Raw genomic sequence first — 13,901 nt, 5'->3', positions numbered from 1 at the left:
CAACTATAACACCTTCATTTTAATAATTTTAATAAACAGGCAATGCATAGTTATCACTTTGGGCTCAGGGTAATTGTGATGGTTTTACAAACCAAAAATTATTTATTGATTTACTAAGAAGCTAAAAAAAGAAAGGTGAAGATTAGTCCATGATGAAAATAATCTTTAGTTGCTTGTGTAAAATAGGTGAAATGAGCCAAACCTCATTTTACAACCATAAAACCCTCTTTACACATTCATGCATGAGTCATAATAATCAAATGTTATCCTACTAATATATCTTTCTTTCTCACTGTTGATTTTATTGACAACTGCTCTTTTTCGACTTCAAACTTGGTGGTTGTGTCGACTGAGCACTTTTTTGGATGAGCAGTTGTGGAGAAAATCCTCCATTAACCTTAAACTGGACTTGCTGTTACTATAGCAACCATGTTTTTATCCTCTGAATTGAGTGAGGCACAACCATTTGAGATGGTCACTGATGACATCATCAGAGGTTGACGAGAACACAGCTCACTTTTTATTGCTCAAAGTACTTTTAATAGTACATTTTCCTGATGATACTTTCACTTAGGTAACTTAGGGATACTTTCCCATTTTTCACGACTTTTACTTATATTAAAGCTTTTTTAAAGTATGGTATAAGTACCTTTAAATGATCTGTGTGTGTATATATATATATATCAAAATACATACTGTATATAACCCTTGAAAGTAAGAAACAGGAGCCAGAGTTACTGAAATGGTATCATGATAATTCATTTTAATGTTGGTGTTATACAGGAGGTGTTTCTCACGCGCAGGTAAAGACGGCGCATGCAACACATGAATTCTGTCCTGTCACACTGTTTCTTCGGTTTGCTTTATAAAAGTTGCCCTCATCATCCTCCTGTTCTTCTTCTCCTCCTGCCTTTTGCATAGTAAACACTTTATTCTCCCCTCTTTTCCCCTTCTCCCTCTTGTTTTACTGATCTCATTTCCAAGTTCCTTCTCTCTAAAACTATACCCATGTGAATGCCAGCTGGAGAAAAGTGGGGAGTAGAGAAGGACAACGAAAGAAGGAGAGATCAAATGAAGAGGTATGGGGAAGGAGAAGAGGAAGAGGAGCAGAAATAAAATGGGAAACAAAGTTTTAAAAAATGACAAGGGACACTGGCAGGGGTGAAGAGCAGAGACGAAGGGGGGTGTGGCTGTGATGAGGAAGAGTAGCGAAGTGTGTCATAACATGAAATCCACTTCTAGCTCTACATCCCGTTCCTATTTACAACTTACACTGAAACACAAGTCATACAGAATTATTACATCTAATTTATATGTTCATTTCACAGACGGCCAAACAGTCTTTGCTCCGTGCTTTGAAGAGCAAACTCGTTCAGCCACGCACATTTCCACATTATTAGACACGGCGTACACAGCATTCGGAATGGAAACTAAAACTTGAGTTTGAGCGTGGATATTCCAAAACTGACTTGCATTGATAAAATTCAAGACGCCAGGAGTTTCTCCCCGTGGTGTCATTAAAACGTAAATTTTAAAGAACTACGGTACCAACAGATATGGCATGCATAGAGGAGCTGCACCACAAAGACTGTATAGGCCTACACAGCACTGACCCACTGTATACACAGTGCCATAGAGAAAGGAGAAAGAGATTAAGCAAGAGACAGAGACATTTTAAAATATTTTTTTGTTGGTTTTTTTTGCATCAATTTGGAAGACGAGACGTGCTTAAGATTAAGTTCAGGACCAACTTAGACACAAGGTTATAAATTAGGTCCCTGTTCTTTGCACATGGAAAACATTTAGGTTTTTCTTTTGGGATCTTTGAAAGTCAGAGAACCTCCCAGCTGATGCACCAACAGGCTTGTTCTGCATGATGCTCCAAAGGGTTTCCACACTTTGAGTTAAATGAGACAAGTAAACACCAGTGAAATGCTTCGCTGAATTGAAGACTCTTAATTTAAGATAGATAGATCTGTACATCAGCCCTGGCGACCTGTCCAGGCTGCCTCTCGCCCAGTGTCAGCAGGGATTGGCTCCAGCTCCCCCTCAAACGTTAACCAGTATAGACAATGGATGGACCCACTAACAAGAGGCTTTACCTCTGTTGGGCATATTTTGCAGCTTCAGCCACTAGGGGTCTTTCAATTAAAACAATAATAAAAGACCTATAGTTTGAGGACATCGTGAAGCAGCATGGGATCATGGCAATTGTCTTCACCACGACTGCCGATATAAATCTACCTGAGTTGAATCAGGCACAAAATCATGTTCTGGTGTATTAGGTTGAATTCACATTACGCAGCAAAGGGCAATGAATAACCGTGATCCATTACGAATGACCAAGACAAGCGCTAACGTGCTAGCGGCGCGTTTTTCCTTCATCATACGTCGTTAGCCCCGAAAGTTATACGGGCAGAGGGGATATGACGCTATTCAGAAAAATCCTGATTTCTCCCAACATTGTTGGAAACATTTAGGATAATGTACGTACACAAATTAACAAAAGTATATAAGGACTAGGTGTTTTTAGACGTTTTATCAAAGAACTGTTACATCTCCCAACTCAGCTACCTCACGCAACCGCCGGCACAAAGATGAACCAGTCAATCCTGAAACCGCTTTCCATTAGCTGGATGAGAATAAACTGGATCAATTTAGCCTGATCAGCCACATTTGAAGAACAGGGCCTTTGGACTTTGATAATTCAAAAACCTTCCTTCCCTCCAAACTGCAGCCTGCAAAGACACGTGTGTGTGTTTGTGAGCACATACATGACATATTGATCATGGAATGTTCATGACGCAATGTTTACAGGCTGAAGAGAGGGAAATCAAGTAAACAAAGACGCGCTGCTGTGGATCGATAGCGCACATACACACAGTTACACATTCACTGTGACTGCTGCTCTTCAGCCACTGTATCGACGTGTTCACCACGAGGTCCCATGAATACTACACAAGTGTTCAGGTATTTGACCACTATTACCATGTGGTGGACGAAGTCAGTCCCACTGCGAACAACCAGCGGATAGCAACATTTAATTCTTCTGCTTGTTGAAGTGATTATGTAGCCAGTGTGGTTGTGAAAGGTTATTGCCCAGTTTAGATGCTGCTGTGTGTTGAGTTTGTATGTGTGTGTGTATGTTTGAGGGGGTTTGAGTCCAGCCGGGGCCGATGAGATGCTTGACGACTCTTCGGTGAAATGTAACTGGGCTGCACGGATCGGAGAAAAGTCTTGTCTGGGCTGCGTCTAACCAGCAGGAACTCGTCAGACTTGTATAATAAATTCAGGGTTGGTGTAAGAGAAGCCCTGAAACTCGTTCTGGTCCAGGTTCATGATGAAGAGCTTGTCCGTGGGCGTCAGCTCCACCGCCATCTTGGTGAACTCCTTGTCGAAGTTGCCGACGTCGGAGCGAGATTTCTGCCGTGGAGAGAAGAGAGAGGGGGGGGCGATGAGTTAGAAATACGGTTCTAGAGAATTTGTGCAGCGTTTAAGGACGAGGTTGACAACGAGCAGGAAGGACAAGTGGCGTGGAAGCACAAAGATGAAGAATAGAGGAGGAAGCGAGGGAGGTTGAGTGTTTCAGCAAACAAAGACATATTTCTGGTCGTCGGCAGAGGTGGACAAAGTCAGTATTTTGTAAAACACAAGTCTCAAGTCTGTCCAACGTCCAAAGGTTTGTGTTTCAAAGCCTAAACAAATTGTTAGAACCCTTTCCTCAAACTAAATATATTCACATGTAGTCAAAGTCAAGCTAAAAACTGCTTTATAAATGCAGCATTTTTTCACATTCAACTTATTCCTTTAATGGTGAAAGTTAAGTTAAATTTAAAATGTTATAATTAACATAAAAAATATTGGTGAGTGCAGCTTTAATCTTTTGACTTGAGGAGAAAATCCAGTTATTCTGAATCTAGAGGATTAAGAATCAGGAAATCACAAACAATAAGTATGAATATTGAATACTTTCATATTTTTACTTATATTCATGGGGCAGATATTTTACTTGGAATGGAGTATATTTATAGTGGTATTGATACTTCCACCAGTGGTCATGAGTCAATGTCTTTTGGGTTTGTGAAGTCTCAGTCCAGTCAGTCCACACCTCTGATCATCTGTTAATGGAGGCGCCACAATAAGTCGAGACTCGGCAAAACACACTGATTCCAAACAAGACTGCAGGTTGACAAAGAACAAACACACCCGGCCGACAACCCCAGCGACAGTCAAAAAAATTAAAAATGGAAGAGACCCACCCGAAACATATCAACAGCACAGATGCAGAAAGATCCGAGACGAACGTCTGAAGCCAGAGAGAGGAAAACGTTCCGGTACAGAACAAACGAGGGTCGATATAAAAACAGACCAGCTGCACACCAGACCACAACCGGAAAGGATTTCACACAGGGAAGTGAAGCAGTGAGCCCCAGGCAAGACACATGAATCACACACATCACACACATCACACAAAGCGTTTTGTTTCCTACCTCCTCCTTCTGTCTCATCACAGGGGCTTCAGGCTGAAACGAGGAGGTGCTGCAAACTTTCCCAGCTCTACCACTGGTCCCAGTACTCACCACTAACTCAGCTCAGTTTTGTGTATGAGGCATGTGTGTGTATAAGTTAGATTAATGATATAATAATAACAACAATGATAAACTGTATTCGTATAGCAAATATATGATATGAGAATGGAATAAATTTTCCCATCGAACTCTCGACGAGCAACCAAATAAATGTACGTAAATGCAGTTTCTTTATTTTGGGTGTAGCAGCAGTAACAAAGCGGACACAGCACATGTAGTCTGGTAGGCACCAGTGAGTATATTATCATTTTCCAGTCATACAGGACAATTACACAATCCACAGAAGCATCTCTCTCATCCAGAACAAGTTATCCAAACATCTCTCCGATACAGTATATATATTTTTATTCTGTTATATCTCTCGTTTTGCCATCATTGATTCATCATCATCATCAAAATAAGCGCTCACTTCCTTCATCTGGCAGAATCGTCTTTATACAACAGAAATCTTTGACGTCCACATGCTACCGCCGCCCCCCTTTTTGATACGAGCTCAAACAACAAGATTTGACACATCACTACCTTGCATCGTTACACATTTACAAAAAAAAGAAAATACAACCTGACTCACAATGAAACACTCGTCTTCTCTGACAATTCATTTCATTTATGAAACTGATTCTCCATGGGTATTGTATTGTTTGAGATCACATACAGCTATAATGCATATTCTAATATTCTAATAATTATACATGTACTGAAAAATGGCACAAGATGGCTGCCCTTCGTCACAGTTGTTGAGGACAATCTTTTTTTCTCACACCACCTTCAGATTCCCTATGGTTTGGCACTTTTGGACATCCTGTTTCTATGAGCTAACAACCTATCAGCTCTACACGTCCCTACGGGGCGCCGTCATATGTGAAATTCGCCAAAAATGGTTGTTTACAAGCTGAGAGATATGCCGTCTGTCATTAAAAACACAGTGTTATGGGGTGAAGGTTTTCAGCAATGGATCAGTAGAAAAGTAATGAGCCATCTGTCAAATATCTCTAACTAGACGCACACTTGCACTCTCGTACGTAGAAATACTTAGACCCTTCGACTGGTTGAAAATGGAATCAGCAAGAATTTCCAGATAAGCTCACTACAACACTGACGGATGGTCCAAAAGACAAAAAATAAAGTTGACGTCAGGAAACTGGTTCTCAAACGATCACAGGCAAAGCAACTGGTCAGTTTTCACTTACACTGTAGGAATATGTGGTCATAGCACACTCATCAATATTACTGATAGGTCGTCGGTGTCGATATGCAGTTACAGGGAGGGTGACACAGAGACGGGGCAGGTTCAGGTCGGCCCGAGGTCGGACTCCCGACCTGAACCTGCCGGTCTGAGCAGCCGGGGCGAGCAACACTTCTGCACTAGAGACAGATACACAGCCGGAGCTGATATGAGAGCAGCAGTGTAACATGACGACGTGTTTAACCAACCAAAACAAGACTAGTCTCCTACTGGCAACTTCACACATGGATATCTGACCATTTCTCCTGATTGTTAGCATTGAGCACCTGTCTGCATTTCCATCCGAACATGGTTTAATGAATAGTTTGGCATTTTGGAGGAATGATTTGATTTCTTTCTTAGATTTAGATGATTGTATTGATCACACTCTGTAAAGAGCTGAAGTCAGGACCGAGTTAACCTAGCTTTGCATAAAACACTTTAAAACAGGGGAAACTGCGAACTGGTTCTCGTAAAGTTTACGAACGTTTAGTAAGTAAAGTTTATGAATCAGGATGTTTTACCATCTATGGGTAATTTCTGCACAAGAACAAATGTAGAAACGACTATAGCATCCAAACGCAGAGCTAATTTTAATCGAATTTCGGGAAAATCTGCCAAATTATACGCAAACTAGCATCCGCTGCTGTTGAACGAATGGAAGTTGGCTCGTCAAGATTACTGCGGATTACTGGCAAACTGTTCAGGGTGGAGCCCCACCTCTCGCCCAACGTCAGCTGGGATTGGCTCCAGCGCCCACTATACCCCTCAAAGGATAAGAGTTGTAGATGATGGATGGACAAACAAACGAGAAGCACAAACTGGCAAGCATATTTTGGAGCGCTAAGTTTTCCTGGGCCTGTTCCTGTTATGCTAAACTAAGATAACCAGTCCCAGACTCTAGCTCCGTACTTAACGCTCCAAAGTGAGACTGATATCAACCTATTCATCTCACTTTGGTTAAGACAGCAAATAAGTGTAGTTCACAAAATGCCAAACTATGTCTTCAAGGTTTCCCCCTGATGAATGCAGCCTGGATATGAATTTATGCAGATTTTCTTTCACATTTATTCTATGTTTTGTGTATGTTTCTGAGGTGTAGGGGATTACTAGTGCAGCTCAGAGAGATGTGGCATGGTCACTGGGTTGAGTGAGGGTACTCAGGGTTAACAAATGAGAAGCCTTGGAATTCTTCCTGGTCCAGGTTGGCTATAAGCTCCTGATCTGGGGGGGTCAGCTCTGGGGGGTGGCGCGTGAAAAAGCGATCAAAGTTCTCTGCGTCACGCCCACACTGCCATAGAGAGGAGAAGAGAGAGAGAGAGAGAGAGAGAGAGAGAGAGAGAGAGAGAGAGAGAGAGAGAGATGGAGAGAGAGATGCGGGGGGGATGGAGTGAGTTCGATGAGGGATGGAGAGAAAAAAAGGACAACAACAAACGACAAAGAGAAAAAAGAGAAATACAACTAAAACATGGCATTAACCAATCAAATCACTCACAGCCGAGACTGTGGATTTCCATTGGTCCATATGTGAGCCAGTGATATCTCAGCTTCATCATTGGTGACTACGCTCACAAATCTCAGCTCTGCATTTGTCAGAGTAGTGACCAATGGCAGGTGATGGTTGGGTTCGGGGGATGAGCAAGCTAAACGTTCCTAGGACTTACCTTGAAAGTTCCACTAAGTGCATTGAGTGTCAAATCTTTAGGGTAATCAGTGAAGTTCTGGTCATATTTGTCAGGTATGTGTGTGTGTGTATATAATATACTCACAGCTTTAGGTTTGAAAGGCGGCTGGACCTCTTTATTCTCCAGTTTTTCCCAGTCTATATAACGGAAGAAGGCGTGCTCCTTGATGTCTCTCTCGCCCTCTGGACCACAGCCCAGACGCTTACCTGGGTGTTTGGTCATCAGCTAAAATCACACACAGACACTATACGAGAGTTTGGACGAGGACGGGTGTGTGTGTGTTGTGAGCTTCTGCTTTTCATATTTCAGATAGTGCCTAATAAAGATTTGTTTTCCATGTAATTATTTAGTGCTGTACAATGTACAATAATTATGTTGTGTGCGATGATTTCTTTTGACTCCATGTTAATTTTCATCCCCCACAATATCTATCCAGGGACCACAGATAGATAAGAGCCTTACAGATGTAATATTCAACAATTCTTCCTCAAAATGTCTAAAAACAATGAGACCTATGGGATATATTTTGCTGATTTGTGTACTTACATAATCCAAAATGATTCCAACAATTTTCAAACTCAACCCCCGATTGTATTCAGTGGGAGTGGGTTTAGATTGGACCTGTGTGCTATTCGAGTGTGTGCCCTCACCCCCTTGCAGATGGCAACAGCTTCTTTGGACATGGATTTGGGGTAAGAGACGTGATGCTCCATGATCGACTGAAACAACTCATCCTCATCCTCCCCGTCAAAAGGCGGCTGGAGGAGCACAAATATTGCATGTGATTTTCAGGTGCTGGTGTTTCCTTAAAATAAGTAAACGGTGCATACAAACCTGTCCAGCGAGCATTTCATACAGCAGCACTCCGAAGGCCCACCAGTCCACAGACTTCCCATAAGGCTGATAGGCTATGATCTACAAAGCACATGATAAACTCCTGAGTCTCAATCACAAGCGAAATGATTAGAATGAAAAAGAAAGAGACAACCAGTCATGTGCCAGGCAACATTTAGACATATAAACAAACCTCTGGAGCAATGTAGTCTGGTGTTCCACAGAAAGTCTTCGTGGTCACTCCGTCCAACATGTTCTCTTTGCACATGCCAAAGTCGGCGATCTTTATATGTCCCTCAGAGTCCAGCATCACGTTGTCCAGCTTCAGATCCCTGAAAACACACACATACAAATACACACAGGAGATTTAAACAGACTAACTTCTCTGAAATGGTTGTTACCGGCACCGGCAGACCGACGCTGACTCACCGGTACACGATGCCTTTGGAGTGAAGGAAGAAGAGTCCGATGGCGATCTCTGCAGCATAAAACCTGAGATACAGACAAACAGCACTTTGGAAATATACTGACATGGATCTCATGTGTGCTGTAAAATACAAATGTTTTATCAAGACGAGGGATTCAACACTTGTTAGACCTCAATGATACACGATAAGTTTTGTTGAGTAACACTGAATGTAAACCCATTTTATTGTTAACAAGGGTCTTTAAACGCTACGTGTTCAACTAACTTATTAATGGATTCCTGCAGGTTTTAACCAAACAGCTCCTTCCCATGTTATCAGCTGAAGGAGGCTTTGTTTTCAAAACTTGGTGTAAGGATGTGCTACTGGTCAGGGAGTAACCCATTCAACGTTGGTGCGGATCCAGATCAGGGGGCGGTCCCAAGGATTTTCACTTCACTTTCTTTAACATTGGAAGAAACAACCGTTTTTGTTGTTTTCTTTTTTACATCTTCACAGATTTTGCAGGGTATAATTAATGCACTTTGATGGGGGGGGGAAATCTGACATATTTAAGGGACTAATATCTATGAGCGTGTGCAATTGGGAACGGTTTGATTGAATTTAAGGCGAGGTCGGGTTCGGGTTCTACTGAGTGCTACTCTAGTTTAATAAGCTTTTATCTAAAGTAGCAGCAAGAAGAAATAAACAAGGAGCACAAAAAACTCTGAGCACAGTCGGGAAATAAAAGACTGTGTTTTCCACTTTCAACAACATTGTTATGATCACATAAAACGTCCTATTATTCATCTCCTCCCTGTGTGTGTACTCACACAGCATGAGGCTCCTTGAACTTGCCGACCTGTTGGATCTGGTACATGAGGTCTCCTCCATTTATATACTCCATCACAAAATACAATCGGTCCTAGGATACAAAGAAGAAGGTGTGAGGAAGGAGAGGAGAGTAAAGATCAGGGATAAATGTTTCTTCATGATGGGTTCTACCATGGTCTGGAAACAAGAGTGCAGCTGAGTGAGGAAAGGTGGTTTCCCCGCCAGAGCGAGGACTCTCTTCTCCACCATGGTGCACTCCACGTCATCGTCCTGGATCACCACATCCTTCTTCAGGATCTTGATGGCGTACAACTCGTCCGTGCCCTTCCTTTCAGCCAGCATCACCTGACGATGTGAATGAAGAGTGCAGAAATCAACATCAGGGGGAGTTTCATGTCTTTAGCAGCCGTTTGTTCGAATTTTTCATCACGAGGCATCACCTTGCCGAAGCTGCCTTTTCCCAGGACCATGATGAAGTTGAAGTCTGAGAGCTTGACACGGTCCTGATTGCCATTGCTGTCGTACTTGTACATCGAGGAGGAGGAGGACGAGTCTGTGGGCTTCCCTGGACCAACCCTGGCTCTCTGCGGAGAGAGGGAATTAAAGGCAGGGAACGAACATAAAGGGATTATATTACAAAAAAAACACAAGGGCAGCAGAAATAAAAAACAATCCTCATTTTAGGTCTCTGACCCTGTTCAGACCTGGTATTAACATCCGTCCTGAGAGATGTGATCACAAGTGGACAGCGTTAAGTTCTTTCTCTCACATGTTCCCCTGTTACCGCCATAGATTTAATTAATTCTGTTGGAAGCGCTTGTGAGTGTGTGTGTGTCGGCGCACGAGAGAGAGAAAGAGAGCGAGTGGACTCAGGAGGGGCTGAATGAATCTCGCGCAGCTTTGCTATGGAGAAGGATTTTACAGATTTTAGAAGAGTGAAACTGTGGTGGGTCAGAGGACGTCAGCGGAGTAGGCAGTATCTTCATGTCCCAGACCCCCTTCTAATGTGGTCTGAGTGATCGGATCTCAGGATGCATTGAACACAGATTTTAGTGCGTTCACACCTGAACTTAGTGCTGACCACTTGAGATCAGATCACTAGTTAATACCAGGTCTGAACTAGATCAGTTACTGTGAGTCTCACCTCAAACTTTTGTCGAAGCTCCTCGTTGCCCTCCTCTCCCTCGGGCTGAACAGGAACATTAAAGTATTCTCCTTCCTCTTGTGACAGCAGCTTAAACCTGAACCCCACAACAGAAACAGAGCAAACTTTAAATTTCAACATTTTCCTAATTCTCCTCCATCTCTCCCTTCTTCAACCTGACGTCTTACCATCCATCTACCCCTTGTTTTTGTAGTTCTGAGATCCCAAAGGACAGGGCTCCCATGAAGTCGTTCCTGCTGGTCAAATCCCAGTCCCAGATCTCCACCGACAGACGGCGGTCCTTGTCACTTTCTTTTAGGTTGCTAGGAAACGAGAGGAAAAAAGGAGGGACAGTCAGATGAAGGAGCTTGAAAACAGATTTAAAAAATGATAATTTGATTTTAAAGCTTAATCCTTCACATCTCTCTTTATTTATTCTGGTAAAAGCCTCCACATTTGACATTTTTTCATGCCTGTACATTTCCCAGTAGTCACAATATTCTAGAACAGCCGGAATATCAACAAGCAAAAGCAGGGAAAAGAATGAGGACAGGGTCACTGGCACGAGCTCCAGTTCGCTGCGTGCTTACGTGACAGAAAACGAGGCCAAGAGAAAAGCTTCAAACCAAAACAAGTTATATTCAAACTGAGGCAAAAACTAAGTTCATGAGTTGTGTGAAGCCTCAAAACTAAAGCAGAATATCAGTGCAGAGGAGTGAAGTCTCACAAGGTGAAGCTCTCGTTCCAGGTGGGGTTGAGGCAACATTTGATGGTCTTGGTCTTCTGCTTGCTCTCGCTCTTGGGGTCTGGGATCAGTTTGAGTTTGACGTAAGGGTCTGACAGGCCGTTGGGGTCCATGGGCACCAGGTTCCTAGCCTCTTTGACTGTGGGAGGGAGGAAGGTCGAAGACAAGGATAAAAATAAGTGGCAGAAGAAGAAGAAGAAAACATCACAGTGGAGTTTGTCCTTCGCAGAGGACGGCAGGAGGTGAAGTCTCTGCCCTAAATAACTCTGGCTACATTTGACAACACTTAACGACAGTTTAGTTTATCTTCCATAATCAATCCAAAAGCTGTCTGAGAGAGAGAGAGAGAGAGAGAGAGAGCCTGCTAGCACGTGGATGCACCTCCCAGTGGTGATGTGGGTCAATCGTTGGATCATTGATCGACTAATGGACTTTCCAGTTTTACTCTTAGGCTGATAAAGAGCTTTGGGAGGTGTTCTCTTGCTCTCTCGTTGTGTGTGTGCGAGAGGGGGAAAAAGCTGTGTAAAAGAGGCGAACACAGAGAGAGAGAGAGAGAGAGAGAGAGAGAGAGAGAGAGAGAGAGAGAGAGAGAGAGAGAGAGAGAGAGAGAGAGAGAGAGAGAGAGCACTCACTGCTGACGGTTAGTGTGTCCTCAGTGATCTGGGCAGAGATTTGGATGCGTCCTCTCCTCTCGGTGTGATCTGTCCCACACAAACTCGGGACGTTGGCCACACACCGCTTGTGGATGTTCATCATACAGTCTTAACACAGACACACAAAAACGCACAAGTCAAATTCAGAAACAAATTGCAAGTTTGCCTTAAAATCTGTACGGAACATGCTCTGAGTCACCAGACTAAAGGGCCTCCACTTTAATAAAGCTGGGTGACTCAGAAGCCAAATGTAAAAACAACTGTGGTTGTATGCCTCTGCCAAGCAGGGCCGTTTTAGTCTACCTACATTTTCTCCAGATTCATGTAAGGTCACCATGACCTTTGACCCTTGACCACCCAAATCGAATCAGATTCTCTTTAGGCATTCTTAGGATAATGTGTCAAGGAGGCAAAAAAGGGTTTTGCAAGGTCACTGTGACCTTGACCTTTAAACCTCAATCACTAAAATCTAACTTGTTCATCTATGACATTAAGTGAATGTATTTAAAGACATTTCTTTAAGGTGTTACTGAGCCACCATGTTCCAAGGCAAAGAAAGGATGTCACAGCAACCTTGACCTTTGACCTTGGACCACCAACATCGGATCAGAACATGTGTGACTGATCATTTGTACCAAATTTGAAGAAATTCCTTCAAGGTGTTCTTGAGATAAACAGTTCAAACGAAAGGGAACCTGAAAGCATGAAGCCTCTGGCCACGGTTTGTCACTGTTGTGGGGGAATAAAAAGATTTGGTGAGAAATGAGGCAGCCTGAGCGGAGAAGATTTTAAAGTCACAGAAATACTGTGACTCTCACCTCCCATAATGTAACACAGCGCTGTGTCATCGTATTCATTAAAGCCTCCCCCCGTCTGCCACATCTTTCAAACTCCATAACCTCCATTTGTAACACAGGCTTTCCTTAAGCCGACAGAAACCCCTGACGATATGACTCGGCTAATTTCTTTTCCAGACTTCAAAGAAGTCTCTGCAGAGCTGCGGGAGACATTACACAACTGTTTTCAAAGGCTGAGCGGTACTTCCCCAACGCCAGGAAACAGATCTGTATGTGTATAACTGCTGGAGCGACTACAGGAAAATCAAGATCTGTAGACAAGAGGGAGCGCAAACCACTAAATGTATCTCAGATGAGGAGTGTTGACTTCAGGGAGTGATCTTTAAAATCAGTGATTGGGATAATCGGTGCAAAACCTATGAGAATTCACCCGCCAGAATAGATTTTGTATTTTTTGAAGACATTGAGCTGCTGATGGAGCCAGAGGTCAGTGAGCCACCTCTCCATCTCGATGCTGCAGAACCTGACACCACCCATACCTTTTATTTATACATCACTTCTCTTCACAATGTTAGAAAGCGCTTTACAGGAAAAAAAAACTGTAAAATATAAAACAATGGAACATGAGCAGATAGAATTATATACATAAATAAGTAGGATTAGTCAGGGTTAATAAGAGCTAATGTGAATCGTAGGCAAAAGTGTTTGTAAATCAAACGTTTTAACTAGGGATTTAAAAGAAGCTGCAGAATTTGTCTGTTTAAGTATAATAGGGAGGAAATTCAATAATGTGTGTGTGTGTGTGTGTGTGTGTGTGGGGGCTCTAACAACAAAGGCTGGGTCACCCTGAGACCAGGGAGTCACCAGCAGGGCGCCATCCGAGGATCTTAGTGGTCGACACGGGAGATAGCAGGTCAATAAATCTGAAAGGTTTTTGGGTGCAAGGCCATTTAAGGCATTAACAGCAATAGAATTTCAAAATCAATACGAC

The 13,901-nt window shown here is 42.8% G+C and overlaps 1 protein-coding gene across 5 annotated transcripts in view; it reads right to left on the bottom strand.

Moving 5' to 3' along the window:
• Nucleotides 1–734: 734 nt before the first annotated feature.
• The window catches only part of LOC118121712 (protein kinase C beta type), a 32,010-nt gene continuing 18,843 nt past the window's right edge, over nucleotides 735–13,901 (bottom strand). Inside the window, exons 5-17 of one of the 5 annotated variants that reach the window (XM_035177785.2) lie at nucleotides 12,093–12,221; nucleotides 11,443–11,599; nucleotides 10,904–11,038; nucleotides 10,716–10,812; nucleotides 10,012–10,155; nucleotides 9,743–9,916; nucleotides 9,571–9,662; nucleotides 8,763–8,825; nucleotides 8,527–8,665; nucleotides 8,334–8,414; nucleotides 8,150–8,257; nucleotides 7,584–7,724; nucleotides 735–3,423 (exon numbers count right to left, since the gene is read on the bottom strand). In XM_035177785.2, coding sequence (XP_035033676.1) covers nucleotides 3,271–3,423; nucleotides 7,584–7,724; nucleotides 8,150–8,257; nucleotides 8,334–8,414; nucleotides 8,527–8,665; nucleotides 8,763–8,825; nucleotides 9,571–9,662; nucleotides 9,743–9,916; nucleotides 10,012–10,155; nucleotides 10,716–10,812; nucleotides 10,904–11,038; nucleotides 11,443–11,599; nucleotides 12,093–12,221 — 1,613 coding nt within the window. In that variant the 3' untranslated portion in view covers nucleotides 735–3,270. Of the gene's footprint in view, nucleotides 3,424–4,742; nucleotides 7,106–7,583; nucleotides 7,744–8,045; nucleotides 8,258–8,333; nucleotides 8,415–8,526; nucleotides 8,666–8,762; nucleotides 8,826–9,570; nucleotides 9,663–9,742; nucleotides 9,917–10,011; nucleotides 10,156–10,715; nucleotides 10,813–10,903; nucleotides 11,039–11,442; nucleotides 11,600–12,092; nucleotides 12,222–13,901 lie in introns of those variants that run through there. The other 4 variants (XR_004698392.2, XM_035177775.2, XR_004698391.2 and 1 more) reach the window with 4 other exon arrangements.

The sequence above is a fragment of the Hippoglossus stenolepis genome, chromosome 2 (assembly GCF_022539355.2).
Source record: "Hippoglossus stenolepis isolate QCI-W04-F060 chromosome 2, HSTE1.2, whole genome shotgun sequence".
Taxonomy (NCBI): domain Eukaryota; kingdom Metazoa; phylum Chordata; class Actinopteri; order Pleuronectiformes; family Pleuronectidae; genus Hippoglossus; species Hippoglossus stenolepis.
Note: the sequence above shows the minus strand (reverse complement) of the source record. Positions and strands in the feature narration are given on the sequence as shown.